The sequence below is a fragment of the Geotrypetes seraphini genome, chromosome 12, assembly GCF_902459505.1.
Source record: "Geotrypetes seraphini chromosome 12, aGeoSer1.1, whole genome shotgun sequence".
Classification (NCBI taxonomy): Eukaryota; Metazoa; Chordata; class Amphibia; order Gymnophiona; family Dermophiidae; genus Geotrypetes; species Geotrypetes seraphini.
In genome coordinates, this window is record NC_047095.1 from 20,668,128 (window position 1) to 20,695,578 (window position 27,451).

At 43.4% G+C, this 27,451-nt stretch overlaps 1 protein-coding gene across 1 annotated transcript in view; it reads left to right on the forward strand.

The window, feature by feature from the left end:
- The window catches only part of CNN3 (calponin 3), an 81,953-nt gene that overhangs the window by 16,506 nt on the left and 37,996 nt on the right, over positions 1 to 27,451 (forward strand). Inside the window, exons 2-4 of the mRNA XM_033915576.1 lie at positions 20,481 to 20,602; positions 23,386 to 23,452; positions 25,611 to 25,748. Coding sequence (XP_033771467.1) covers positions 20,481 to 20,602; positions 23,386 to 23,452; positions 25,611 to 25,748 — 327 coding nt within the window. The remainder of the gene's footprint in view (positions 1 to 20,480; positions 20,603 to 23,385; positions 23,453 to 25,610; positions 25,749 to 27,451) is intronic.

Genomic DNA, 27,451 nt, shown 5'->3' on the forward strand with positions numbered 1-27,451 from the left:
GCTGCAATGCTCGTTTCGGAGGGGGTTGGGCGATCACCATCACGGCAAGAGAGATGAGCCATCTCTCCTGCAGCGAACGTTGCAGTTGGGGGTAGGCAGGTTGCTGGGGCCGCTGAGCTGCTGCGATCAGCTCAGTGGCCACTTTCCGGCACTTATATACCTGTTTTGACTTGATCTTAGTCAAAACGTATAAGTGCCAACTAGGCAACCTGCCTAAAGTTTTGGTTACACCTGCTGCATGCCTAGGTCTAGGTCGGCCCACCCACTGCCCGCCCTTTCCCCTCCTCTTAAAACGCCTCTTTTCGCTCTATGCGTTTAGAGGCAGGGGAAAGGCCTAAGCTGGTTTTAGATACGTCTAAAACCAGCTTTGATTATGGGTACTTGGACAATCAGGCTTTTTGATCATCCAAGTACCCATTTAGGCCACTTTTTAGACGTTTGTTTTTTTTGATTATGAGCCCCTTAGGGCTGTTTATGAAGCCATGCTAGTGGTGGCTGCGCTGCGATAACGGTCCCGAAGCCCATAGAGATTTAAAGGGCTTTGGGGCTGTTGCCGCACGGCAGCCCCTAGCGCGGCTTCGTAAAACAGGGGGTTAGTTATGTGGAAATACTTTTAAAACAATAGAATGAAATATCTTTTCATTTAATGAATAGTTAAGGTCTGGATCTTGTTGCCAGAGAATGTGGTAACAGCAATTAGTGTATCTGGATTTGAGAGAGATTTGGACAAATTCTGGAGGATAATACTGGTTCTTGAGATTTTATACAAGTGCTGTGATGTCTTGACATATTCTTACTATATAAAGTCTGACATGCTGATGTTTTGATAAGCTCTACTTGTCACTCTGCAAAATAGGATGCATTAATCAAAAGACTCCTGATGCAGGCCCGTTTGAGCTAAAGCACGTGTGTTGAGTCATTGAATTAATAAAGCAGAGTTTATTTTGAATAGACCAGCACACCTGTGTTTCTTTGGACACTTCCACTGTTCGATTGTTTGCTACTAATGTGTGGGGGCGATTCTCCTGTTATCCCAGGACAAGCAGGCAGCATATTCCCACACATGGGTGACGTCACCGACGGAGCCCCGGAGCGGACAGCCTCGAAAGCAAACTTGCTTGAAGATCTCGATCTTTCGAGCACTGTACCGCGCATGCGCGCGTGCCTTCCCGCCCGAACTAGGGGGCGCATCTCCTGAGAGGATCCTCAGTTCGTTTAATTCCGCGGAGACAAGAAGACACGTTTTTCTACATCTCTGCAGCATTGCCTTCTCTTCACCGCGGCTGTTTCTTTTCTTTCAGTTAAGTTCGGTCGCTGTGCTCTCCTATTTCTTTTTCGTTTTCTTTTCTTAAATAAAAAATAAAAAAGTTTCAATTGTTTCTTTGATTTCGTGTCCGGCCGGTGAGCCTTGGGCCTAGGCCCATTTGCTCCTTTCGTTCGACACGGACTTTATTTTTTCCATGTCCCGGCCTCTTACCGGGTTCAAACGTTGTCGCCAGTGTAATCGTGTGATTTCGGTCACCGATCCCCACTGCCGTTGTCTACAGTGCCTGGGTCCCACTCATTCCCCAGAAGATTGTCACCGTTGTTTCACTCTTACTCCACGGGCTTTTCGACGCCGGTGCGCTCAATTTTTTCAACTTTTCGGAGACATGGAGCAACCTTCGGATTCTGCTTCGACCTCGGCGACTGCCCCGGTCTCGAAGGCTTCGACTCCGACGACATCGACGACTACGGTCTCGAAGGCTTCGACCCAGGCTCCGGCTGGAGCTTCGGTCTCGAAGGCCTCGACCTTACCTGCTTCGGTTCCCTCGAAGACGGTGCCATCTGCGAAGTCTTCTATGGGGGGTAAGTCTCCGGGTTCTCTTTCAGGTACCGTACCCAAGAAGCCACCAGACTCCTCTGCACGTCCATCTTCCAAGCGTACCTCCAAGATAAGGGAATACTCACCTTCGAGGTCGCCCTCTTCGGAGCGTACTGCTGCACCTACGAGGTCAGAATCTTCTGTCTCGGTGCCGATGCTGGAGGACATGCTGAAATCTATACTCACCACTCAGATTTCCTCCTTAGTGGCTCAATTAGTCCCGTCCTCGACCTTGCCTCGGACTGATCAGCCTGTCACACAACCAGAGCTTCCAGTATCTCGAGGCCGATCCAGGACACCGAAGAAAATTTCTTCGTCTGATTCTTTTCCAGACTCGCCTCCTCCGAAGCACCGGTCGAAGCATTCGAGACCTATTGCTCCCAAGCTTCGGAGGGAGTCTTCGGCATTGGATACCGAGACTTCTCTGCCTCATTCTTCGAAGCAGAAGCACAGATCTCGACACCATTGCGCATCGACTCGAAGTCCTTCTCGACCGAAGACTCCACCATCGAAGCCACCCCGTCGAGACAGTTCACCACAGACCTCGACTCATTCTGTACCACGTACACCTGGTACTTCTCCATCCAGGAGCCTGAAGAGAAAACATTCTCTTACTCCACCTCACAGTGCAGCTTCTTCTGTGACTCTACGTCTAGACTCAGAACCACTTTCACCATATTCTAGAGAGGCTTCTCCCTCATACTCAGCTCTTGCTAAATCTCGCAATGTATCTCCTGAGGAAGCATCTGATTCCAAATCCATTTCTTTTGCCAAATTTATTTTTGATATGGGACAAGCTCTCAAACTGGATCTTCATTCAGATTCTAAATATACTCCTGAATATTTAGCAGATATGGAGCTTCCTCATCCACCGAAAGAGTCCCTCAGATTACCTATGACTCCTGTTCTGAAACAAACCTTTGTTTGTAATATGGAGACTCCTTATTCCATCACTGCCATTCCATCTAAATTGGAATCCCGTTATCGAACAGTTCCATGTAAAGGTTATGAAAAGTTTCAACTATCTCATCAATCCCTGGTAGTAGAATCCTCTTTAAAGAAAGCACATTCTTCCAAAATCTATGCTTCAGTTCCTCCAGGTAGAGAAGGTCGTACCATGGATAAGTTTGGTCGCCGTTTATACCAAAACTCTATGATGGCAAATAGAGTTCTTAATTACAGCTACATCTTTACGTCCTACTTCAACCATTTTCTGAAGATTTTACCATCTTTTTACCCGGATATCTCTACCACTCGTCTTTCAGAATTTAAACTCATCCTTAAGACTCTTTCTCAATTACGACTCTTCATGTTACAAGCCTCATATGATGCATTTGAACTCTCGTCTCAAGTATCGGCCTTTGCTGTAGACATGCGTCGTTTAGCATGGTTACGTATTGTGGACATGGATCCCAACCTTCAAGATAGATTGGCAAATCTACCTTGTCAGGGAAATGAATTATTTGATGACTCTATTGAGGCAGCTACCAAGCGTCTTTCAGAACATGAACGCTCTTTTGCTTCCCTCATTCGATCAAAACCTAAACCTGCACCAACTAGAGGTTTCAAACAGACTCCACGTCGTTATCCTCAGAAAACGACTCCTGCTTTTTCAAGACCTCCTCCTCGTCGTCCTCCTCAACAACAGTGACAACAAAAATCTCAGACTCCTGCTGCCACCAAGCCTGCTCAGTCTTTTTGACAATCTCGACATGAGCATTCAAATTTCTCTGTTTCCAAATTCTCCCCTCCCCATAGGGGGTCACCTTTCCACATTTTATCACCAGTGGGAGCTCATTACTTCAGATCTCTGGGTGCTTACCATCCTACGAGAGGGATACTCTCTTCGGCTCCTTCAGGTGCCTCCAGATCGCCATCCAAGAGAGTGTCCTTCCAATCAGTCGCATCTTCCCCTTCTTCTCCAAGAAGCTCGAGCTCTGCTTCTCCTACGAGCTGTGGATGAAGTTCCTCTTTCGCAAAGGAACTTGGGATTCTACTCCCGTTATTTTCTAGTTCTCAAAAAGACGGGGGATTTGCGACCGATCCTGGATCTCAGAGCTCTCAACAAATATCTAGTCAAAGAGAAATTTCGAATGCTCACACTGCCAACTTTATATTCCTTAATGGACCAAGGGGATTGGATGTGTTCCCTCGATCTCAAAGAGGCATATACTCATATCCCTATTCATCCAGCATTTCGCAAGTACCTCAGATTCCAAGTAGGAAGCCTTCATCTGCAGTACCGAGTTCTCCCCTTCGGATTGGCTTCTTCTCCCAGGGTTTTCACAAAATGTCTCGTGGTCGTGGCTGCAGCTCTTCGCAACCAGGGTCTCCAAGTATTTCCATACCTAGACGACTGGCTCATCAAGGCTCCCTCTTTTTCAGGGGTTATTGCAGCGACCCAACAGACTATTCTTTTTCTACAAAGTTTGGGATTTCACATCAACTTTCCCAAATCTCAGTTGACTCCTTCTCAGTCTCTCCAATTCATAGGAGCAACTCTGGACTCTATCAATCTGAGAGCATACCTTCCACAACCACATCAGGCCGCTCTGCTTCAGATTTCTCAACAACTCTTCCAACTTTCAACTGTTCCAGCACGAAAGATGATGGTTCTGCTCGGTCACATGGCTTCTACAGTTCATGTGATTCCTTTTGCCAGACTTCACCTTCGTATTCCTCAATGGACACTGGCATCCCAATGGCAGCAATCAGTGGATCCACCAACTCGACTGATTTCCATAACTCCTTCATTGCGGAAGTCTCTCCGTTGGTGGATGCTCTCTTTAAATCTTTCCAGAGGCTTGCTGTTCCACCCTCTTCCTCATCAGAAAGTCCTCACAACCGACTCTTCAATGTACGCATGGGGAGCTCATGTGGACGGTCTTCGCACTCAGGGTCTCTGGACTCAAGCAGACCATCGGTGTCATATCAATCTATTGGAACTCAGAGCGATATTCTATGCTCTCAAAGCTTTTCAACATCTCCTTCACGACATGATGATTCTTGTACGTACCGACAACCAGGTAGCCATGTATTATTATTATTATTATTATTAGGTTTTTTTATATACCGCCTATCAAGGTTATCTAAGCGGTTTAACAATCAGGTACTCAAGCATTATTATTATGTCAACAAACAGGGAGGGACGGGCTCTCACTCCCTCTGTCAAGAAGCTCTGAAATTGTGGCATTGGGCAATTCTTCACAACATCTTCCTCAGAGCTGTTTATATTCAGGGTCAACACAATTATTTGGCGGACAAATTGAGTCGTCTTCTACAGCCTCACGAATGGACACTCAATTCTCCTACTCTTCGCCAAATCTTTGCCCGTTGGGGAACTCCACAGATAGATCTGTTTGCGTCACCTCTCAACTTCAAACTGCCTCAATTTTGCTCCCGCATCTATGCCCCTCAACGTCTCGAAGCGGATGCGTTTCTACTGGACTGGAGGAATCAGTTCCTTTATGCTTTTCCTCGTTTCCTCTGATTCTCAAGACTCTAGTCAAACTGAAGTCAGAACATGCCACCATGATTCTGATAGCTCCTCGGTGGCCCAGACAACCTTGGTTCTCCCTTCTACGTCAACTCAGCACCAGGGAGCCTCTTCTCCTACCAGTATTTCCCTCTCTACTCACGCAGAGTCAAGGATCCTTGCTTCATCCCAATCTGCAGTCTCTACATTTAACAGCTTGGTACCTTTCTGCATAACAGACTTTTCTCAATTCTCTCCGTCTGTTCAAGATATCTTACTTGCTTCCAGAAAACCATCAACTAGACAATGTTATGGCCAGAAGTGGACTAGATTCTCTGCTTGGTGTTCTACACGTCACTTGCCACCCAGATCTTCCTCCTTGACATCCGTTCTGGACTACTTACTCCATTTATCACAATCTGGACTTCAAACTACATCTATTCGAGTCCATCTTAGTGCTATAGCTGCTTTTCATCAGCCTTTGGATGGAAAACCCCTTTCTGCACATCCTATCGTTTCTCGCTTTATGAAAGGACTTCTCAATCTTCATCCACCGCTTAAACCACCTCCAGTGGTTTGGGATCTCAATGTTGTTTTAGCTCAACTTATGAAACCTCCTTTTGAACCACTTGACAAAGCCCACCTCAAGTATCTCACTTGGAAAGCTGTGTTTTTGATTGCTCTCACTTCTGCTCGAAGAGTCAGTGAGCTACAAGCTTTAGTTGCAGATCCACCCTTCACAGTTTTTCACCATGACAAAGTGGTCCTCCGTACTCATCCTAAATTCTTACCTAAAGTTGTTTCAGAATTTCACATCAATCAGTCTATTGTTCTACCTGTGTTTTTTCCAAAGCCTCATTCTCATCCTGGAGAAGCCGCTCTTCATACCTTGGACTGTAAACGTGCTTTGGCTTTCTACCTCCAACGCACTCAACTTCACAGAACATCTCCTCAACTTTTCATCTCATTTGATCCAAACAAGTTGGGACGTCCTATATCAAAACGCACAATCTCCAACTGGATGGCTGCTTGTATTTCTTTCTGCTACACTCAGGCTGGTCTTCCTCTGCAAGGTCGAGTGACGGGCCACAAAGTTAGAGCTATGGCGGCATCTGTAGCTTTCCTTCGATCAACTCCCATTGAGGAAATCTGCAAAGCTGCCACTTGGTCCTCGGTTCATACTTTCACCTCTCATTATTGTCTGGATTCCTTATCCAGGAGGGATGGCCACTTTGGCCAATCTGTTTTGCAAAATCTTTTTTCGTAAATTGCCAACTTCCCTCCATCCCTTTTTACTTAGCTTGGAGGTCACCCATGTGTGGGAATATGCTGCCTGCTTGTCCTGGGATAAAGCACAGTTACTTACCGTAACAGTTGTTATCCAGGGACAGCAGGCAGATATTCCCACAACCCTCCCACCTCCCCTGGTTGGCTTCTTGGCTAGGTATCTGAACTGAGGATCCTCTCAGGAGATGCGCCCCCTAGTTCGGGCGGGAAGGCACGCACGCATGCGCGGTACAGTGTTCGAAAGATCGAGATCTTCAAGCAAGTTTGCTTTCGAGGCTGTCCGCTGCGGGGCTCCGTCGGTGACGTCACCCATGTGTGGGAATATCTGCCTGCTGTCCCTGGATAACAACGGTATCCCTGGATAACAACGGTACTTACGGTAAGTAACTGTGCTTTTTCTACATCCTGCCTTAAATACACCATTAGACCATCAGGGAGGGGGCAATTCTTTGAAATTATTATTATTTTTTTGGACTGCAATTGCATGTAATTCAGTTATGACCTTGTACAGTAGTTGATATGATAGAGACATTTTTGATAAGTTGCTTAAGAATTAGTATCGCTCTGAAATTATTAGATCAGCTGTTGTACTAAGCATAGCGGGCCACTGTTAAGTTCCATGGCTTTTAGTTTTTCATTAGCTGTGGGCCATTTGTGTGGAGGCTATTTTGTTTGGTGGTAAAATATGATCTTAAATTATTTAAATTACATTCTGGCTTGGATACTGTGGGTTCAATACAGGGCTGTGGAGTCGGTAGATAAATGTTCCGATTCAGACTCCTCAGTTTTTTGTACTTCAGACTCCGACTCCAGGTACCCGAAATTTCCTCCGACTCCTCAGCACTGGTTATTTTCAGATCGTTAAAATGGAATATCAAGTTGAGAGAAATGAGCATTTTCGACACCACCTTCTTTTTGCTTTTAATCAAGGTTCTAAGGTTGCAGAAGCTGCTCGCAACATTTGTGCTGTGTATATAGTGGGTGCTATAGCTGAACGAATCGCTCGTGATTGGTATGCCAAGTTCAAAAATGGAGTCGGTAGATAAATGTTTCGACTCCTCAGTTTTTTTGTACTTCTGACTCCGACTCCAGGTACCCGAAATTTCCTCCGACTCCGACTTCACAGCCCTGGTTTAATAGAGGGATGCTGAGGATTCCCATTTATGAAGTGTGCAGCCCTTGTTTTAAATATAAGCTGCCTTTGCAGCTTTAGAGAGACATCGCACCCGGAGGAGCAAGCAAATGGGTCGGCAGGAATGCTGGCATCCTGGGTCACGAGTGGGCCCATGCTGACAGGCAGGTGTCAGTGTTCCAGTCATGTGGCTGGACATGCCAGTCGGCCAGTGTTGTAAGACCTGCAAGAGTAGGTAGCTCAGTACAGCTGACACTTTTCCTGTGACGGACTATTCCTGACATCCAACTTGGGGAGCACTTGGATGTCTCTGGCGATTCCTTTCTCAGACAGTGGGGCCGGTGGACCCATTGGGTTTATTATAGGATCTGTGGCCATTTTTGAGTACAGGCAGCTACCTACCCTCCCTCCAAGTTAAAAGCACAGGCTGATAGCAGCTGTATTCATAGCAATGAATGATTTGTCTCCCCTCCTCCAGATCTTGCCTAATGGGTTGGGCTGAGAACCTCTGCCTTAGAAGTCAATTTATGTTAAGAATGCATCTTACTACATCTGTTAACATTTTTTTGATGTGTTAAAATTATTTTATTAACTTGTATTTCACTTTATTAAACATGAAACATACACAGACTGATTGCCAACTGTAAAACCAGACAAGTATACAAATCATCTGTAATAACACCACAATCCTTCCTGGCCCCCCTTTTCTCCTTTCATACCCAAATCCCCAAAAAACCACAGGGGCTTGGAGACCCCAAAAAGACCCCTAAGAAATTCTCCTCCACAACCAGTAAGGCTTCCATATTGCTTGTAAATGACCCACAGAGTCCCTTTTTTTTTTTTTTTTTTTTGTAGCATTCAATTTTAGACTTGGTAGGCACATGGTCCTTATTAGGAGTTTGTCTGTTTCCAAAAAGCAGCTAAGCATATGTGAGCTGCAGTCACCACCAAGGCGTGCAAACATCCTGATAAAGTGACTGACCATTAAGAAGAAAAGAAAACATCTTGAGGGGAACAGTTGTCTAGAAAAATTCCTGCAGCAACTGAGCAAGCATACTCCAGAATCGTTGCATTTTAATACGATCCCACCAAATATGAGCAAAGGTGCTCTCCCATTGCACATCCTCTCCAGCAGAAACTATGCTTTAAGGCGAGCAGGGGTATAATACCATTTGAACAACACTTTGTGCATGTTCAAAATAGTTGGATGCAATAGAGACTTTCAACAGTCTAGTACAATGCCTCCCAACAACTCCTCCAACTGAGTGCCTAACAAGTCTTCCCATTTCCACTCGTAACTCCAAATAGCAAGCTCTTCTAAAGCCGGGAGATGAGACCTACACCAATTCTACATTAGAAGATCTTTACCAAGGCCTGATCTCCCAGCTTCCAGTCCACTTTTATGCATAAAGTCTCTCAACTGACAATAATAAAAATTAGTATGATCAAGCCTATATTCATCACATAATTCCTCCAAAAGGAGTAAAGGTAACCTGAACCATCAGTTGTCTCAATAGTCGCAATCCCCAGCCCAGAAGGCAAAGACCATCGCATTATCTTGGCACAAACCCTGGTGCATGTTGGATAGAAGTGTTTAAAAAAAACTAAACAAAAAGAAAACCATTGTTGGTGTGGTAACAGACATGCGAATTGCACACCACAGTTTAAGAATACAGGAGGCTCCATAGAGAACCATCTGAGTTGTAAGGCGCATGACTACTGGAGCCATCCAGGACAGATAGGGAAAGAAGAGGAAACCCAGTAAAGCCTGTTCAGCTGAACTCTGTGCTTCTCTGGAAAAGCTGCCCATTCAGATTGCCTCTTGAGTTGAACTGCCTTATAATAGGACAGGAAATCGGATCTCCCGCCGCGATCACGTATATAAGCAAAAACTCAACTTTGCAGTTTGTTTAAAAAAGCCTTAGGGAAAAAATAAAGAAAATGTGGCAACACAGATACTTTAATTGCACTTACCTTCCCACCCAAGAAACATTAACACCCTTCCACCTATCTAGGTCATCAAAAACCCAATGAAGTAATGGGGGATAACAGAGCAAAATATTCCCCAAATCAACAGACATGTATATCCCCAAATACAGCGTGCTGCCCATTTTAAAATTAAATGTGCTTCGCAATGTAACCAACAAGAAGTCGGGGGTAATAATAGGCAAAAACTCAAGACTTTAACTTTAAATTCCAAAATCTGGTCATACTGTTGCAAAGCATCCAGTACTGCTTGTAATGAGTGCAGACGGTCAGCATGAACAATGAGTCATCTGCATACAACAACTTGTGCTCTTGACCCTCCACGGAGATGCCCTGAATGGCCATGTGGTCTCGAATCCCCTGTGCTAAGGGATCCATAACTAATGCAAAAATGAGAGGGATGGGTGCTTCTACACAGTGGAAAAGACCCAGTAGTCTCTGTTGATATGAAGACAAGCCACTGGGTCCTTGTAAAGCAACTTAAGCCATCTCTAAAAATTCTCAGAAAACCCAAAATTCTGCAAGTTAGCTATCATGAAAGGCCATGAGACCCTATTGAAAGCCTTCTCCGCATCCACCACTGAAAGTCAGAGAAAACCTCGGACGGGCCACCCAAATAATATCTAAAAGACAATTACCGAATATCTAAAAGGCTGACTATCGAATAAATCCTGATTGATCCCCATGAACAAGATCAGGAAAGAAATGCTGAAGGTGCAGGGCCAAAATCTAGGTAAACAGCTGTGCCTCCTACAGACCAATATTTTCCCCCCCCCCCCTTGGGGTTGACCACAAGCTATGTGGCTCTCACCCATGTTTAGGAAGCGAACAAATGCATGGCAGAGGGAAAGAGGTAAACTGTCCTTCTCCAATAAAGAATTAAACGTGTGTAACAGGCTCTTGAGTAAAGCTACAGACATTTTATAAAACGGATTCCAGAATCCATCTAAACCCTGGGCTTTGCGAGAGGAAAGGTGAGAAATCCTCCTCAAGCACCTCTTCCTCTGTTATAACTGAGGATAGATAATCCCTAGTGCTGGGGGCCAGAGTGGGAAGATAAATCCCTGCCAAATGCTGTTCTGACACAGTAGAAGAGACTACCTTATCGGGCTAATACAAGTGCATATAAAATTGTACAAAAGCTTGGCTAATGGCCTCATCCACAGTAACCAGCATCCCCGTTCTGATCACGCCCCCATAAAACAGTATTCTGTGCTTAACATTTCTTAAGCTTATTGGGTAACATCCTCACCGCCTTATCCCCCCATTCAAAAAAAACTACTGCCAAGACTCTAAAGAAGACCTCTGCGATATGCTCCAAATCTAAATCCTTTAACATTCTCCTCCGAGCCTCAAGTTCTGCCAGCACAGCACCCCACTGAGACTGTAATTTATGTGGTCTCTCTAATCTAGATATATTGGCCCTTAGCCGGAGACACATCTTAAGCCAAGAATGAAGCCAAAAGCTATTGCAAGAGATACATGCTACCTGCATAAAAGATTTGAAACATTCCCACAGTATAACCAGATTGACCTCCGCAGTATCATTTATCTCAATGTACTCTTTAATATCATCTTCCAACATAGCAAAATAAAGGGGATCCATGAGAAATGTGTCTGGTAAACTCCAGTGCTTCACTCCTTGGTCTCTGCTGGATAGCATGACAAAATATAAAGAAACAGGAGTATGATCTGACCAAAGTTGAGCTTCTATATGAACTTTGTGTACCTTAGAAAAACAACTTTGCTCTAAAAACCACATCTATCTGCGAATAGGTACCATGGATGGGCTAAATATAAAGTATAATCCCTTTCACTGGGGTGGAATAAACATCAGACATCCTCCAATCCAAGCTGCCCCAAAAAGCTCTTAAAGACATTTTCTATCTCTAGCTGCATAATGAACACCCAAAGCAGTTATCCACAGTGGGGTCACAGGTTCGATTGAAATCATAAGAACACAAGCCATGCCTCTGCTGGGTCAGATCTGAGGTCCATCATGCCCAGCAGTCCACTCACGCGGCGGCCCATCAGGTCCAGGACCTGTATAGTAGCCCTCTATCTATACCCTTCTATCCCCTTTTCCTTCAGAAAATTGTCCAATCCCTTCTTGAACTGCAATAATGTACCCTGTCCTATCACTCCCTCTGGAAGCACATTCCAGGTGTCCACCACCCATTGGGTGAAGAAGAACTTCCTAGCATTGGTTCTGAATCTGTCCCCTTTTAATTTTTCCAAATGCCCTCTCGTTCTTGTAGTTGTCGAAAGTTTGAAGAATCTGTCCCTCTCCACTTTCTCTATGCCTTCGTGATCTTATAAGTCTATCATATCCAACTCTGCCCAATAAAATATTCTCCCTAAAATCCAAAATTTTACATACTAAATCTGTTAAAAAAGAAATTCCCTGGTCTGTGTTGGGCATGTAGACTTTTACCAAAGTAGGGAGACGCTCATCCAAGTCCACCTTCACAAGCAGAAAATGGCCACATAAATCAGCTAGAGTAGCCTTGACCTCACAGTAAACTCTGTGATAATTAATATTCCAACCCCATTAGTATTCTTATGCTGTTTTTATTAGAAGCAAATAGGATAGTGGGATAATGTCTGTGTCAGAAGTTTCTCATGTGAAGGTAACAAGTGAGTCGTCTTGCATAAACCCTACCTGCATCTTAATTCGTTAGGCCTCCTAAAAAAAACTCCCAAAACCCAGTCTCTTCTGCAGTGAGTTCAGCCCCTTGACATTATGACATAAATTTCAGACCCATTATGAGGACTTATCCAGGCAAAGAGCATACAATAAAAACAGGTCCCACATGATCCATGCCTTGCACATACAGTTGCACATATGCCACCCACCAGCTCAGAGCAAACACCAACACATAACTAGTCCCCATTTGCAAGCATACAACACTCCGGCCCAAGCACCAAACACTCACAACAGTTAGAAGAAACACAACCAAACTGTCACCCCCCCAACCGACCATTTTGGAATATTTTTTCACCCCTTTACACCTCTCCTAGCTGAAACAAATGTCATCTTGACATTCCATCAATTTGATTTTGTGTTCATTATTGGTCCTGACATTCCTAAGCATGCCACTGTCGCTGTCAAAACAGTACACACTTAGTAGTACTATCTTCAATTGAGCGCTCACATCAACATTTCCTCACAGACCAAACACACCAACTTCCTGTACTAAAATAAATAGTTTTCTGTCAGATATTTTGGGGGACATCCTCTATGTTTTTGTGTGTAATTACTCCTAGGAGAGCAAATAGTTGCTTCTCCTGCTAGTATTTCAGTGTCCATATCAGTTTCTATTGTCTCAGCTACTGGATTAGCAATGTCATGTTCAATATGGGTACCAGGCTCACGTAACAATAAATATAACACACTATTGTCTTCATCAACATCAGTTTCTGCATCAGTCTCTATTACAGACATCTGATAAACTAATAGAATCTGTGCATAGGTAGTAACTTTACATAATCTCAGTGAATTGTTTTTACAAGATCACTTTCTTTGGGTATAACTTTAAGATGTATATGCTCGAATATAAGTCTATCCAAATATAATTCGAGATCCCCTTTTCTCCCCAAAAAAGGAGGAAAAATGGTTGACTCGAATATAAATCGGGCGGCTTAATTTTCAAGTGCCCTACCCTGTCAGCTTCTGCACCCAACTCCCTTTCTTCCAGGCACTGCACCCAGCACTCTTCCCTCCCTCCCATGTCGGACATTGCACCCAGCCCCCTTCCTTCCCTCCCCCGTCAGACTCTGCACCTTCCCTCCCTCCCAAGTTCAGCACCCTGCCGCCCTCCTTGTCCTAGCCTCATACTTCTAATGCCAAGCAGTGGAGGTGCAGCGGGCAGGAACGAACTTTCCAAGTTCCTGCCCCGCTGTTAACTGACTGCCGTGAGTGTCTTCGGCTGCTGAGAAGCACGAGCAGGCACGCAATTTGGCACTGCTGCTCAGTGCTGAGTGGCTTCCTTAATGGCTCCTGCAAATTCTACACTGTGGCCCCTGAAATCCCAGAGAGAACTTAATATCTGAGGGCAGTGGTGAATAGCATGCTCCTCTATGTATTGTCCTATCATGTCCTAAAATGTACTTTCATGCTCTACATTACTATACCCTGCTATGCCTTAGTATGTTATGCCCTGTTAATATCTTATTATGTATGTAATCTTGTAACCCATTCTGAACTCTTCTGGGAGGACATGATAATAAATCCAAATAAATAAAAACAAGCTCAAGTCTGCAGAGAATGTGCATTTTCCAGTGACATGACCACTATAGAGACAGTTTATGCAAGTCTGAAGACTGCTTCTTCAAAAGAGATATAAAGGGAAAGGAATTGGGGTTTGTATAAAGCCCTTTTGTAGTTTTACAACCATACTCAAAGCAGTTTACATACAGGTACTTCAAGCATTTTCCCTTTCTGTCCCAATAGGCTCACAATATCTAATGTATAAAGAGACAGTCAGTTCAGAGGATGGCTAAGGTTTAATCGTAAAGCATGTGGGAGCAGATCTAAATATATAACATACATTATGTGCAATAAAGGCAGGTAATGCATTTTAAATATCTTCATGCATCTGATAAAGGCCTTCTACAGTGGAAAGAAGACTAGAGAATAAAGGGCCACAGGAGCCTGGAAGGTAATTATGCCTGAATCTGTGTTTAATTTTTTATATGGAAAGTGTTATATGCAGTGCACTCCTTTCTCTTTTTTTGTCTCCCCCTCCCCTAGTTAAAAAAAAAAAAAAAAAAAAGTGCTGGTACTTGAATACCAGGCTGTTTTTCAGGAGTTGGGTGATGACTGAGGGGCTCCACCCTACACTAGCCAGACCCCCTACAACTAATCGCAGAATCCGTGAAAAGGCAGCAGTGAGCGTGCAGAACCTGCGTCACTTTTATCAAGCAATGGAAAAGATGCCGGTACTCTCGAGTACCTCTTCAAAAAAAGCCCTAGTTGTATCTGTAGACCAGCTCCCAGTGGCGATGACAATCTGAATTCAAGAAAGCAAAGAATCACTGATGGGAGAGGAAAAAAAAGCTTTGCAGTTGGTATGGCTGGACAGGCCATTATGGCCTCTGTTTTCCTCTGGGTTGTTTTTTTTTTTTTTTTGGTAATGTTAAAGATCAGCTCTTTGCTCTGATCAATTTTGCATGAAAACCCTTTCATTGGCAGGAGAATTTATAGCAAGAGTATTTTTTCTTTATCGACCATAGAAACTGATGGCAGATAAAGACCATAATGGCTTATTTAGTCTGCCCATACATACCATTTCTGTTCCTTTCCCCTAGAGATCTTCTGTGCTTGTCCATGCTTTCTTGAATTCAGCTTGTCTTCATCTTCACCAACAACACCTGGAGACTATCCTACAGATATACCACCCTTTCTATGAAGTATTTTCCTTAGATTATGTTCGAGTCTCTGTTCACACTCCTTTTTATTGAAATACTCGCCTTTAGTGTGTTTATGCCATGGAGGTTTATCTCTCCTCTCCCACCTTTCTTCCAAAGTGTATACAATATATATGGAGATCTTTGTCACCATACACTGACAATGACCACTGACATATTTCAGTAGCTACCACCTGGACCAGTGGTCTCAAACTCAAACCCTTTGCAGGGCCACATTTTGGATTTGTAGGTACTTGGAGGGCCTCAGAAAAAAATAGTTAATGTCTTAGTGAAGAAACGACAATTTTACATGAGGTAAAACTCTTTATAGTTTATAAATATTTCCTTTTGGCTAAGTCTTAATATTGTAATTTATAGCTAAAGAGACATATGATCAAGAAACTGTTTTATTTTACTTTTGTGATTATGATAAACATACCAAGGGCCTCAAAATAGTACCTGGTGGGCTGTGAGTTTGAGACCACTGATCTGGACTGACTTCATCCTGTTTCTTTTTTGAAGGTCCAGAATTTGAAATAGTTATTCTGATACTGTTAAAACCTGCCTCTGGCTTGGACAATTAATATCTGGCCACATCAGCAGGTGTGAGGAGAAGCAATATTTGAGGAGAAGAAAAATTCAAGGTGCCTGAGTAAAATTTCTAAGCATAGTGATCTAAATGTGGGCTGATAACAGACTTTTTAAGTACAGTTTGCAGATTGTGACTTCTTGAATTGGTATTAAACTGGCTGGTGATGATAATAATAAATTATTTATAACCACTATACCTCAACAGTTCAGAGCGATTTACAACAAAGAGAATCTGCCAGATGCAGATAAAATACAAATGGAATTATATAACTAATATGGTTGGGTTTCTGTAGCCAAAATTGTCAAACAAAAGAGATGTCACAAGTTTCCTTAAACATTTGATAAGGGGAAGAATTCACAAAAGAGGTTTCTTAAGCAAATTTGTCATACAAATAAGATTTCACAGATTTCCTAAACGTTTGATAAGACACCCTTCACTTATGTTTGCTGCTATGTATGGTAATTTTTGCTTGTTCTGTACTGAATGAGACTAAAACTAAGTAAGCAACCTATATACTGCCCCCTATGGCTTTGCTCTTTTTTAAAGCAGGAAACCTTGAGGAAAAGGTAAGGAGGCTTATGTCGGGAACCTAGTAAACCTAGTTCCTCCTGCTTTTGTAGCATGCCAGATGGCTCTGCCAGGATGCTGATGAAGGGGGAGGAGAGAGAATACGGTGAAAATGTCTGCCAAGAATAAAGTTTTCTTTGACTTTGATGTTATGCATTAAACTCTTCAGTTTGTCTATTTTTCTTTATTTTCAAAACTTCCTCTTCTGCTTCCTTTCTCAAAATGGATTCTTTTGATCTAAATGTTTCCTTGTTGCTTGCCTGTTTTTTTCTTGAACTACTGAACTATATAGTAGTTTCCTCAGATGAAGGGGGTCCTCAGTTTTTATGACAAAAATATGTAACTCTGAAAGGGAAAAAAGATCTTTTCATTTTAACTTGGCAAATATCAGGTCTGTGCTTTCTAAATACAAATGTCTATAAAACATTTGTTGGTGTGGGAATAAACATTAGATAGTAAGAACACTTCTTTTTAATATTTTTTAGAATGTGAAGAATTTTAGACCAAAACTGAAGAGCAATACTGTAAATTAATTACTCTTAATCTTTTTTTTTTCCCTCCTTTGTAAAAGTTTTTAATTGCCTTGACCAACCTGTCCACTGACTGTTTTTCCTAGCTGCTTGTAAGATCAACCTTTTTATACAAATTTCCTTATTTTTATTCTATTACTAATCATTTCTATAGCGCTAGTAGACAAACGAAGAGACAGTCCCTACTCAAAAGAGCTTACAATCTAGTCAAGACAGACACAAACTGGATAAGAAGGTACATGTGCTCAGGTAGGGAAATTACAGAGGGAATGATAAGACAGATAATTGGTGCTTAGAAGGTGGGTTGGAGTTTGGAATTGAAAGCATCTTTAAAGAAGTGGGCTTTGAGCCTGGATTTGAATACTGCCTGAGACCGAGCTTGACGTATCAAGTCGGGCAGTTTGTTCCATACATATGGTGTAGTAAGGAAAAAGGGACAGAGTCTGGAGTTGACTGTAGAGGAGAAGGGTAGAGATAAGAGAGACTTATCTGATGAGTGGAGTACCTGGGGGAAGTGTGGGGGGAGAGGAGAGATACTGAGTTGCTGTGGAGTGAAAACACTTGTAGGTTAGTAAGAGGAGTTTGAACTGTATGTGGAAACAGGGAGCCAATAAAGTGACTTAAGAGAGGGGTAATGTGGGCATAGCAACATTGACAGAATGAGACATGCAGCAGAACTCTGACCAGATTGAAGGGGAGAGAGATGGTTTAGTGGAAGACCAGTGAGAAGCAGGTTGCAGTAGTCTAGGTGAGGCAATGAGGGTCTTGGTAGTGCACTCAGAAAGGAGGGGTATTTTTTAAATTAATTAATTAATTAAAATTATATTGTAGTAGAAAGAGAGAAACTTTATTGTGTGATGCTCTCTGGAACAATCCAGTATGTATTTTCTAAAATGACAACTAGGTATATATTCTCACATGTGGGTTATGTCCTCCACGGAACCCAGTACAGATGCTGTCAAGTGCACTATCACTTTAAAACTTGAAGCATTGCCCATACCACGTGTGTGCTGGTGCCTTCACGCTTGATGTCTGCTTGTGGTCCATCAATTCTTAGTTTTCTGTGAAGCCAAGAAACTGTCTTCAGTTTTTCCTCAGTGTATCAAACTTAGAAGTCATTTTCTGTATCTTCCCAATATTTTTTCTTTCCTCAATTCATTTTTTTTTTCATTTCCCTTGAGTTTGGTTCAGTTTGGTCAATTTTTTTGTGTTGGAGTTAGGGCCATTTCATCCCAGGCAGCGTCGAAGTTTCTCAGTACACTTTACTCAAGCTCCCCGGCCATTGCCCTTTGACTTTGTGTTGGCTGTTTTTACCCTCTATATTGATGAAAGTGCTGAGTGGCTTCAAGAAATGTACTCTGTCAGTGTTTCTCAACTCAATCCTGGAGTACCCCCTTACTGGTCAGGTTTTCAGGATATCCACAATGAATAAACATGAAAGAAATATAATGGAGGCAGTGTATGCAAATCAAGTTTATGCATATTCATCATGGATATCCTGAAAACCTGACTGTCAAGGGGATACTCCAGGAACGAGTTGAGAAACACTGCTCTATGTAATCGAACCATGCAAGATTTACACCCTAAATGGCGAGATTCTAACAAGAACTGAAGCAGAAAGAGACTTAGGGGTGATTGTCAGGGAAGACATGAAGTCTGCAAACCAAGTGGAGCAAGCTTCATCCAAAGCAAGGCAAATCATAGGTTGCATACGCAGGAGTTTCGTCAGCCGTAAACCTGAAGTCATTATGCCACTGTATAGATCCATGGTGAGACCGCACCTGGAGTACTGTGTGCAATTCTGGAGGCCACATTACCGCAAGGATGTGCTGAGACTGGAATCGGTCTAGAGAATGGCCACCAGGATGGTCTCGGGACTCAAGGAGCTCCCGTACGAGGAGCGGTTAAGGAAATTGCAGCTCTACTCACTCGAGGAACGTCGAGAGAGGGGAGATATGATCGAGACATTCAAGTATCTCACGGGCCGCATCGAGGTGGAAGAAGACATCTTCTTCTTCAAGGGTCCCGCGGCAACAAGGGGGCATTCGTGGAAAATCAGGAGCGGGAAACTGCACAGTGACACTAGGAAGTTCTTCTTCACTGAAAGGGTGGTTGATCGCTGGAATAGTCTTCCACTTCAGGTTATTGAGGCCAGCAGTGTGCCAGATTTTAAGGCCCGATGGGATAGACATGTGGGATCTATCCGCAAAGATAGATAGGGAGGGTCACTGGAGTGGGCAGACTTGATGGGCCGTGGCCCTTATCTGCTGTCTATTTCTATGTTTCATTTTAGGTTCCAATCCCCATAACTGGTGTGTTAAGAGTCCTAGGTCTTAACATTTCGATTGTCCCTTTGTCTCCGAATGCAAGAGAGGAAACAAGTTTGATTCCAGTATGAAAAACTTTTTTTGGTTCAGCATCAACATTGGGTATAGCAGGAGATTTGAAATCCATGCACAACCTGCATCGACACTGCATGTATGGACAGTAGAGAGCATTGATCATCGGACTCTCTTTGGAGACAGGACTAGTCATCATCTTCCTCCATGCCTCATCCATTGGGGAAGGCATCATGTAAGAAAGCTAAGAAGCACAAACATTACTCACCTTCTAGGCATGGCACGGTGTCGGATGTTCACCTCCTCGATGCGTAGTAAGCGTTAAATCGTGGACTGCTCTGTCGCTGCTGATCATGTCTCCACCCAAGCATGCCTCGACATCATAGTCTCCCACACCCAGACAGCATAACCCATAGTCACAATGATCTGCAGACAGCTTGCGTAAAAATTCAGGCTTTCAATAATGCATTAAACCTTGTTAAAAAGATAACTTATCTCCAGAGAGAGCTGGTGTGTAGTTTGTTCCAAGTGGCTGGGGCTTAAAAAAAAAAGGTCTAGTCTGCTCATATTGGTCACGTCTGGGCCCAAGTAGGACCATACAATGGTCATTTATGGAACACAAGGTGCAAGAAAGGGAGTATAGAATGGTAAGCAATAAGATACAGTGAAAGACCTAGAGTATGAGCTTTTAAAAACCAACAGAATCTAGAGTGGATGGACGATTGACTTTCCTTAATCCCTCCCTGGGATTATGTTCCCTGGGATAATGTTCCCTGGCAAGTCGATGCCTTTTTGTAGACTTTCCTTCAAAAGGCTTTTATCTATCAAGCTTATCACTAGTGGTATTCGCCTTCAGTTCTTGAAGGCCATAAATGTTAGTTTTTCAGGCTATCCCTAATATGCACAAGAGAGTTAGTTGGTGGTAGTCTTTCTGAAAGTTTCTCATAAATTTTAGGGGTAGCCTGAAAACCTGACCTGTTTGTGGCCTGTGACCATCTAGCAAATATCACTAATTCACAGTTTCCCACCAATTCTCAAAGTACTATTCAATGCAGACACAGAGGCAGCTACTATCGGAATGTCTCATCTGCAAGGACCAAGTGTCTAGATGGTTCCTATCCCTGACAAATACTGGCATGTTAGGTATAAGCAGTTGGCCTGAGCCTAGCAGCAGGAGAGGTGAGATGAACTCGGTCTGCTTGTTACCTTCCTCCTTCTCAACTTCTGTGTCGCCTGTGATATTTTATAGAAAATGTTTTGAACTTGGCACTGGAATTTATCTGTTTTCACTTCTTACAGATTGCTCAGAAATATGACCTACAGATAGAAGAGGATCTCCGTCATTGGATAGAAGAGGTTACAGGCAAGAGCATTGGTCCAAATTTCCAACAGGGTCTAAAGAATGGCATCATCCTCTGCGAGTAAGAAATTACTATACCACTGGATTTAGATACCTTTTGAATACTATTTTCCTTTTTTCCTCCTTTCGTCCCCCCTCTTTCCCTTTTTTTTTTTTGTTGTGTTTGTGTTGTTGTTTTCGTTCTGGATTGGCGTTGGCCAAGAACCTCTGTTTGCTTGCTGATTTTTTTTCCTGGGAGTCTTTGGGATGCTTGGTTGGGGAGGAGGGTTTGGGGGAATTCACATTGTAGATTTATGTGAAGTTTTCTGGTAATTAGCTATACTGTTAGCTGTTTTGTGAATCTGTTTTTTCATTATGGTTGCTTCTGTATAAAAATTTAATAAATATATCTATCTATCTATCGATATAGATAGAAATTACTATAGCATTAAAGTTGCATTGTGTGTGATTAATTTACAAGCTGATGCAGAAAGCCTCATACATAGAGCCAGATCAGCATATGGCTTCTGCAGTGAAATTAGCAACCCAGAAAGACCATTGCATGTTATAAACAATGAGCATGCAAATTGTGGCCATAATTCACAGCTCATTGTAAAATGTTAGCTACCTTGTTGATGCTTGAGTGGTAATTTGATTTGAACAGGGGGAGGGGTGCATTAGCCCTGATCTCCACACCCACATGGGCCTTCCCTGATGTCTAGTGGCAGCCCAATCCTTTTCCAGGCCTTTTGGACTCCCATAACTGAAAGAGGCAGAAATGATGCCTACTTGCTCATACTTCTGGCACTGCCATCTTGACAAATGGAAGCGCCTGGTTCTGTTCAGTGGATACTACCAGATGAAGGAAATATCCACTTCTATATGGCAGACTGTTTCAGATCCTGGATAGAGAAAGGGATGACATTGAACATCTTGGAAAATGGGTGGTTTTGTTGGGGTTTTTTTTGTTTGTTTGTTTGGTTTTTTTAAATATTTTGGGCCAAGGTGAATGGCGTTAAGATATCAGGGAAAGGAGACTTTTTTTTTTTTTTCTTTTTAAATAATACTGGGGGAGGAGTGGAGGGGAGAGCTAGTATAGAAAGCTGTCAGGTTAAGCTATCCTGTGTCTGGTGAAAATTATTATTATTATTTTTTTTCCATTGTGTGTTAAAAGCCCCTTTGTGGGTGTGTGTGTGTGTGTGGGGGGTCATGTTCAGTAAAGTGGATACTAGTGCTGCCCGATTCACAATTCGAATCAGTTCACGGATTCACTTCGGGTGAATCGATTCGAATCAATTTAAAATTAAAAAAAAAAAAAATTAGCTTCCCGATTCGGCTGACCCTCCCCCCTCGCCCCCCTAAAGCAGGAGCGGCAGCGCTGCTCTTGTTGGCCGGCCGCTGCCGTACCTGCTTTAGAGGGCGAGGGGGAAGGGTCAGTCCTGAAGTGCTGCTGTCCGGTTTCCCACTGGCGCCCGCTTCCCCGCACCTTTTTACCTTTGAAGAGCAGCCTGCACAGAAGATCGCGGTGTTAGCGATGTTTGCAAACAGCTTTGGAGCAGTCCTTCGGTGTGGGGGGGGTGAGACAGGCCTTCAGGGGGAACAGGCAGGCAGGCCTTCAAGGGAGGAGACAGGCGGGCCTTCAGGAGTGGGAAGCAGGCCTTTAAGGGGGGAACGAGTCTTCAAGGGGGTGAGATGAGCCTTCAAGGGAGGGGAGACGGGCCTTCAGGGGGGACAGGCAGGCCTTCAGGGGTGGGGTGCCGGCCTTCAGGGGGGACAGACCTTCAAGGGAGGGGGCCCTGGTGTACAAGTACACGGAGGGATGGAGGGAAGGGGGGTTCAAAGAGACGTGCATATGCTGGACTTTGGGGGGAAGAAATAATGGGTCTAAAAATAGAGGAAAAGAAGAGAGATGATGGACAATGGGATTTAGGGAGGGAAGGAACAGAAAGGGAGAGAAGTTGGACACAAGGGATGGTGTGGAGGGGGGATAGAGATACTGGATAGGAGGGTAGTTGAGAAAAGAAAGGGAGAGATGGTGGACTCTGGGGTGGTGGGGAAGGAGGGAGAGATGCTGGATGAAAAGGTAGTTAAGAAAGGTAGATCTGTGGAGGGAGACGAAAAAAAGGAAAGATGCCAGGGGACAGAGATGGCAGGTGGATGGTTAGCATGGAGAAAGAAGGAGACCCTGGAAAGCAAGTTATCAGAAGACAACCAGAGCCTGGGACCAACAAGATTTGAATAATGACCAGACAACAAAAGATAGGAAAAATAATTTTATTTTCTGTTTTGTGATTACAATTTGTCAGATTTGAAATGTGTATCCTGCCAGAGCTGGTGTTAGACCGCAAACGTGAGCTAGGATTTAACAGAGAGAGGAAAAGTCTTTTTTGTTTGTTGATTTTGTTTATACCACAGCGCCAGTGTGGTTAGGAGAAGGCAAAGGGGGTGAAGAGGCTATACAATAAACCCACTAGGATGTTTGGAAAAAAAAAACAAAAAATCACCCAATTGGGAAGGAAAATCGAATCGAAAAACCAATTCAATAGGCTGAATTGAATCGAAATTTTTTTTCATGAATCGGGCAGCACTAGTGGATACTAATGAAGCTAGCATTCTGTTTTGATGCACTGTGTGGCTGTGACTTTCATACAAGCTAATACCCACCCACAGTCCCTTTGGATTGCTCAAATAACATGCTCAATAAGTGTGTGTTTAGGCTCATGGTAGTTTTCTGCATCAGCCTTTTCATTTAAATCTTGGTTAGCATTGACTTAACCACAGTAATAAATTTTACCCAGACTGTTACAACTCATCTTTATTAGTGCTGTTGGGAGGTAATGTGTATATGCTACTCTTACTTTTCAGGCTTATAAATGAATTGCAGCCTGGATCGGTAAAAAAAGTTAATGAATCCAAATTAAATTGGCATAAGGTAAGAAATTTTTGAAAATTAAAATTTGTTTCTTTAAAATAAAAGGTTAAACAAAGAAACTTGTTACATGCAATACTAGGAAACTACTTAGAAAAAAATGTGATGGCACATTTCCATGCGTCACCGCCCCCTCCCCCCCCAGTTGCTGGCTTGGTAGATCATTATCTGTTATCTTTAAGAGCTTACATGCTCTCTGTTTTGCTTCTTTTCCTTCATTTTGGTATGCTTTAACATTCTTCTATCCACTCAACAATATCTATGTAAAAATATGGAGCAGGAAAACTTAAATATGAATCTAAATAAGCATTACATTCTCAGTCCATACCCTTTATTAGGCTACAACAGTGAAAAGGGGGGAAGGCCATGCCCCTAGTACCTGCCAGAAAGAGGGGGAGTACACAAATTTCACATTCCGCTTTTTCCTTTGTGTCTCCTTATCTCCTAATTGTTCCTCCCCTTTAGCTCCAGACTACCACTGTTCTTAATGGTCCTGGTTGGCAGCTCTGTTTCCCTGCCCCCTCCTGACCTGTTGTAGGCCTCCCCTGGGCCTGCCTTGAGCCCTGGTGGTCCAGCGGACAAGAGCAACCCCCCTCCTGTTTCCTGTCCTGGCCGGCTCCACACCACTCGACATTCCTCCCACCCTGGTGGTCCAGCAGGGAATCGGGGCAGGAGCAATTCTCCTATACTCCTGCCTCATGCAGAGCTGCTAAAGGAAATGGCTGCTGCGAGTTCCTTCTGCAACCTTGTGAAACCTCAGAAACTCACAGCAGCCATTTCCTTTAGCAGCTCTGCATGGATCAGGAGTGTAGGAGGATTGCTCCTGCCCTGGTTCACTGCTGGACCACCAGGGTATGTATGCAAGGTAAGCATTTTCTGGTGTGGTTGGGAGCCAGACAGGACACAGGAGGGGTTGCTCTTATCCCGGCTTACCACTTGACCACCAGAGACCTGCAGTTGGGTCTTGGTGAGGATGCACAGCTGGATGACTCAAATATAAACAGACCCCCCCTCCCTCCCAATTGGGCCCTTTTTTGGCCTAAAAATCTTGGTTTATATTTGAGTATATATATGGTAAATTTCCTCGTCTGGACCATACTGTCCTGAACAAGTGGATGTTATCTCCTCCCATCAGCAAATGGAGGTGGAGAAACTTATCTTTTCCAGTGGTTTCTATGGGAAAACACTAGTATTTTTTCTGCCTCCAGTAGATGGTAGGTTGTTCAGGCTGGTGCTTTGTTGCTGGCCTAACTCCCAGCTTTGCAGGCTTTCAACCAAGCTGTGCAGCTTTAGCTTAATAGCCAGCTCCCAAGTTCCCAGATCCACAAAGAGCATAAAACATTGCTCCATTAATTCTGTCATGCGTGATAGTGGAACAAAATAAGACAGCTAGATGTAAAGTGATAATACAGAGGTACCTTGGTTTATGAGTGCACCGGTTTGCGAGTGTTTTGCAAGACGAGCAAAACATTTGCAAAACCGGCGTCTCGTAAACCGAGCATGCCTCGATTTACGAGTGCCCCCCCTGCTCGCGTCGCACTCCTCCACCGCAATCCGGCATGCCCCAGGCACCCACCCACCCGATCACATTCCTTACCATTTGGCACCGGCACAGGACATGCCGGTGCCCGAAGATCTGCCTTCTTCGTGCTGGGCCTTGAGCATCTGTGCATGCTCAAGGCCTTCGGGTTCCTGTTCTCTCCGAGATTTTCGGGAACCTGAAGGCCTTGAGCATGCGCAGATGCTCGAGGCCCAGCGCGAAGAAAAAGGCAAATCTTCGGGCACCAGCATGTCCTGTGCATTGGTGCCGGTGCCAAATGGGGGTAAGGAATGTGATCGGGTGGGTGGGTGCCTGGGGCATGCCAGATCGCGGCGGGGTGGGGGGGGAAGGAAGGTGGATCATGTGGGGGGTGAAACAAACCGGGGGGGTGGCCTTCATGAGTGGGAGGGGAGCAATGCCGATTCTTGGGGGGTAGAGCAGCGCCGCTGGCCTCGGGGGATGGGGTGGGTGGGAACGAATCAAGCAAGTTTCCCTTAGTTCCTATGGGGAAACTCGCTTTGATATATGAGTATTTTGGTTTACGAGCATGCTTCTGGAACGAATTATGCTCGTAAACCAAGGTTCCTCTGTAATACTAATGTGTGGTTTGTTTTTTTTTAGTTGGAGAATATTGGGAATTTTATTAAGGCCATCCAAGCATATGGAATGAAGCCACATGATATTTTTGAAGCAAATGATCTCTTTGAGAATGGGAACATGACCCAGGTTCAGACTACATTGGTGGCCCTAGCGGGTATGGTATGTATGTAATATAAACACATTGTTACAGATATACTAGTTTACATTAAAGCTTTTATAAATCTGAAGTTTTGAATTGGGAGTGAGACTTTATTATGAATTTTTGAGGACCCCAGGCCAGTGCTAGTGGGGGACTTTCAAGAGAAACCAGGGTCAGTCTGTCCCCCTTTGGGCGAAGGGGGGCCAGAAGAAGGAGCAGAGCAAGACTTTTTTGTTCTAGTCTTGCTGTTTGCAAATTGCCATGTCCTTCTTCAAGTTTGTTTACACTGATTTTAATAAAATGAAACTTAAAGTACAAACATTTGCTTGCATTCATGTAATGAATTTGACTGTAGATAGCAAAAACATTTTGCTCTATTCCATTATCATAATGTACCATAGGAAAATGGCTTTACATTCTATGGACAGTTTAATACATACAGTTAACATAAATTTGTTCTAACTTTTGCATCTGATCTAGAGTTATTTCCAATTCTGTATAATGTTGTAAAAGATTATACATGTTCAGGTATTTTTTTATTGGTTCATAGTCTACAAACCAAGCAGACCAGAAGGAAACAGCAACACAAAAATCAAGAAGCAATAGTAGTGTAGATTGCCATAGATGAAACAAAAATGCAGAGTCTTTGGAGGCAGCATAATTTAATAAATGTCCCAATATGGCTCGTGTTTTGGCTAAATACCTGTGTCAAGGGGTCGTAAGCATGATAGCTGTACAAAACTCTAGTGTACAATTCTGGAGGCCGCACCTTCAAAAAGAGATATAAAAAGGATGGAGTTGGTCCAGAGGAAGGCTACTAAAATGGTGTGTGGTCTTCGTGATGAAGCGTATGGGGACAGACTTAAAGATCTCAATCTGTATACTTTGGAGGAAAGGTGGGAGAGGGGAGATATGATTGAGTCGTTTAAGTACCTATATAATATAAATGTGCATGAGTCGAGTCTCTTTCATTTGAAAGGAAACTCTGTAATGAGAGGGCATAGGATGAAGTTAAGAGGTGATAGGTTTTGGAGTAATCTGAGGAAATACTTTTTAGGGAAAGGGTGGTAGATGCGTGGAACAGTCTCCCAGAAGAGATGGTAGAGACAGAGACTGTGTCTGAATTCAAGAGGGCCTGGGATAGGTACATGGGATCTCTCAGAGAGAAAGAGATAATAGTTACTGTGGATGGGCAGACTAGATGGGCCATTTAGCCTTTAATCTGCCATCATGTTTCTATGTGTCACTTTTTTTTAGATAACTATACAACTTTAGATTACTGTATGAATAGTTTGGATAAAGTAGCTTTAGACCACTTGTATTTCATGGTGTATATGACCACTTGTATTTCATGGAGTACATGACAACACATTGCGCTGAAAAGGTGTAATAACTACTCGTGTAGGCATTTGTTGCTATAAATAGTGTTCTGGTGAAAAAAAATCTAGTTTTTTTAACTTGATGCCATAATACTCTGAACATAGCCATGCTATTAAATATTTAATTCTCTTAACACATGTCCTGTTAAGGGTTTGTGTTGAAGACATGGTCAGAAGTAAGAGAAATCTCATGTAGTAAGCCAGAAGTATTGATTTTACAGTCTGTTCTTGTTCCCATGTTTCCAGTGTGCAATTTTTCAAATCCGCAGGTGCATCAATTGCTACCATTATTCCTCATTTCCGCTGATGTATTTGTAGACTGGCTGAAGAATAGCTTTCTTTGT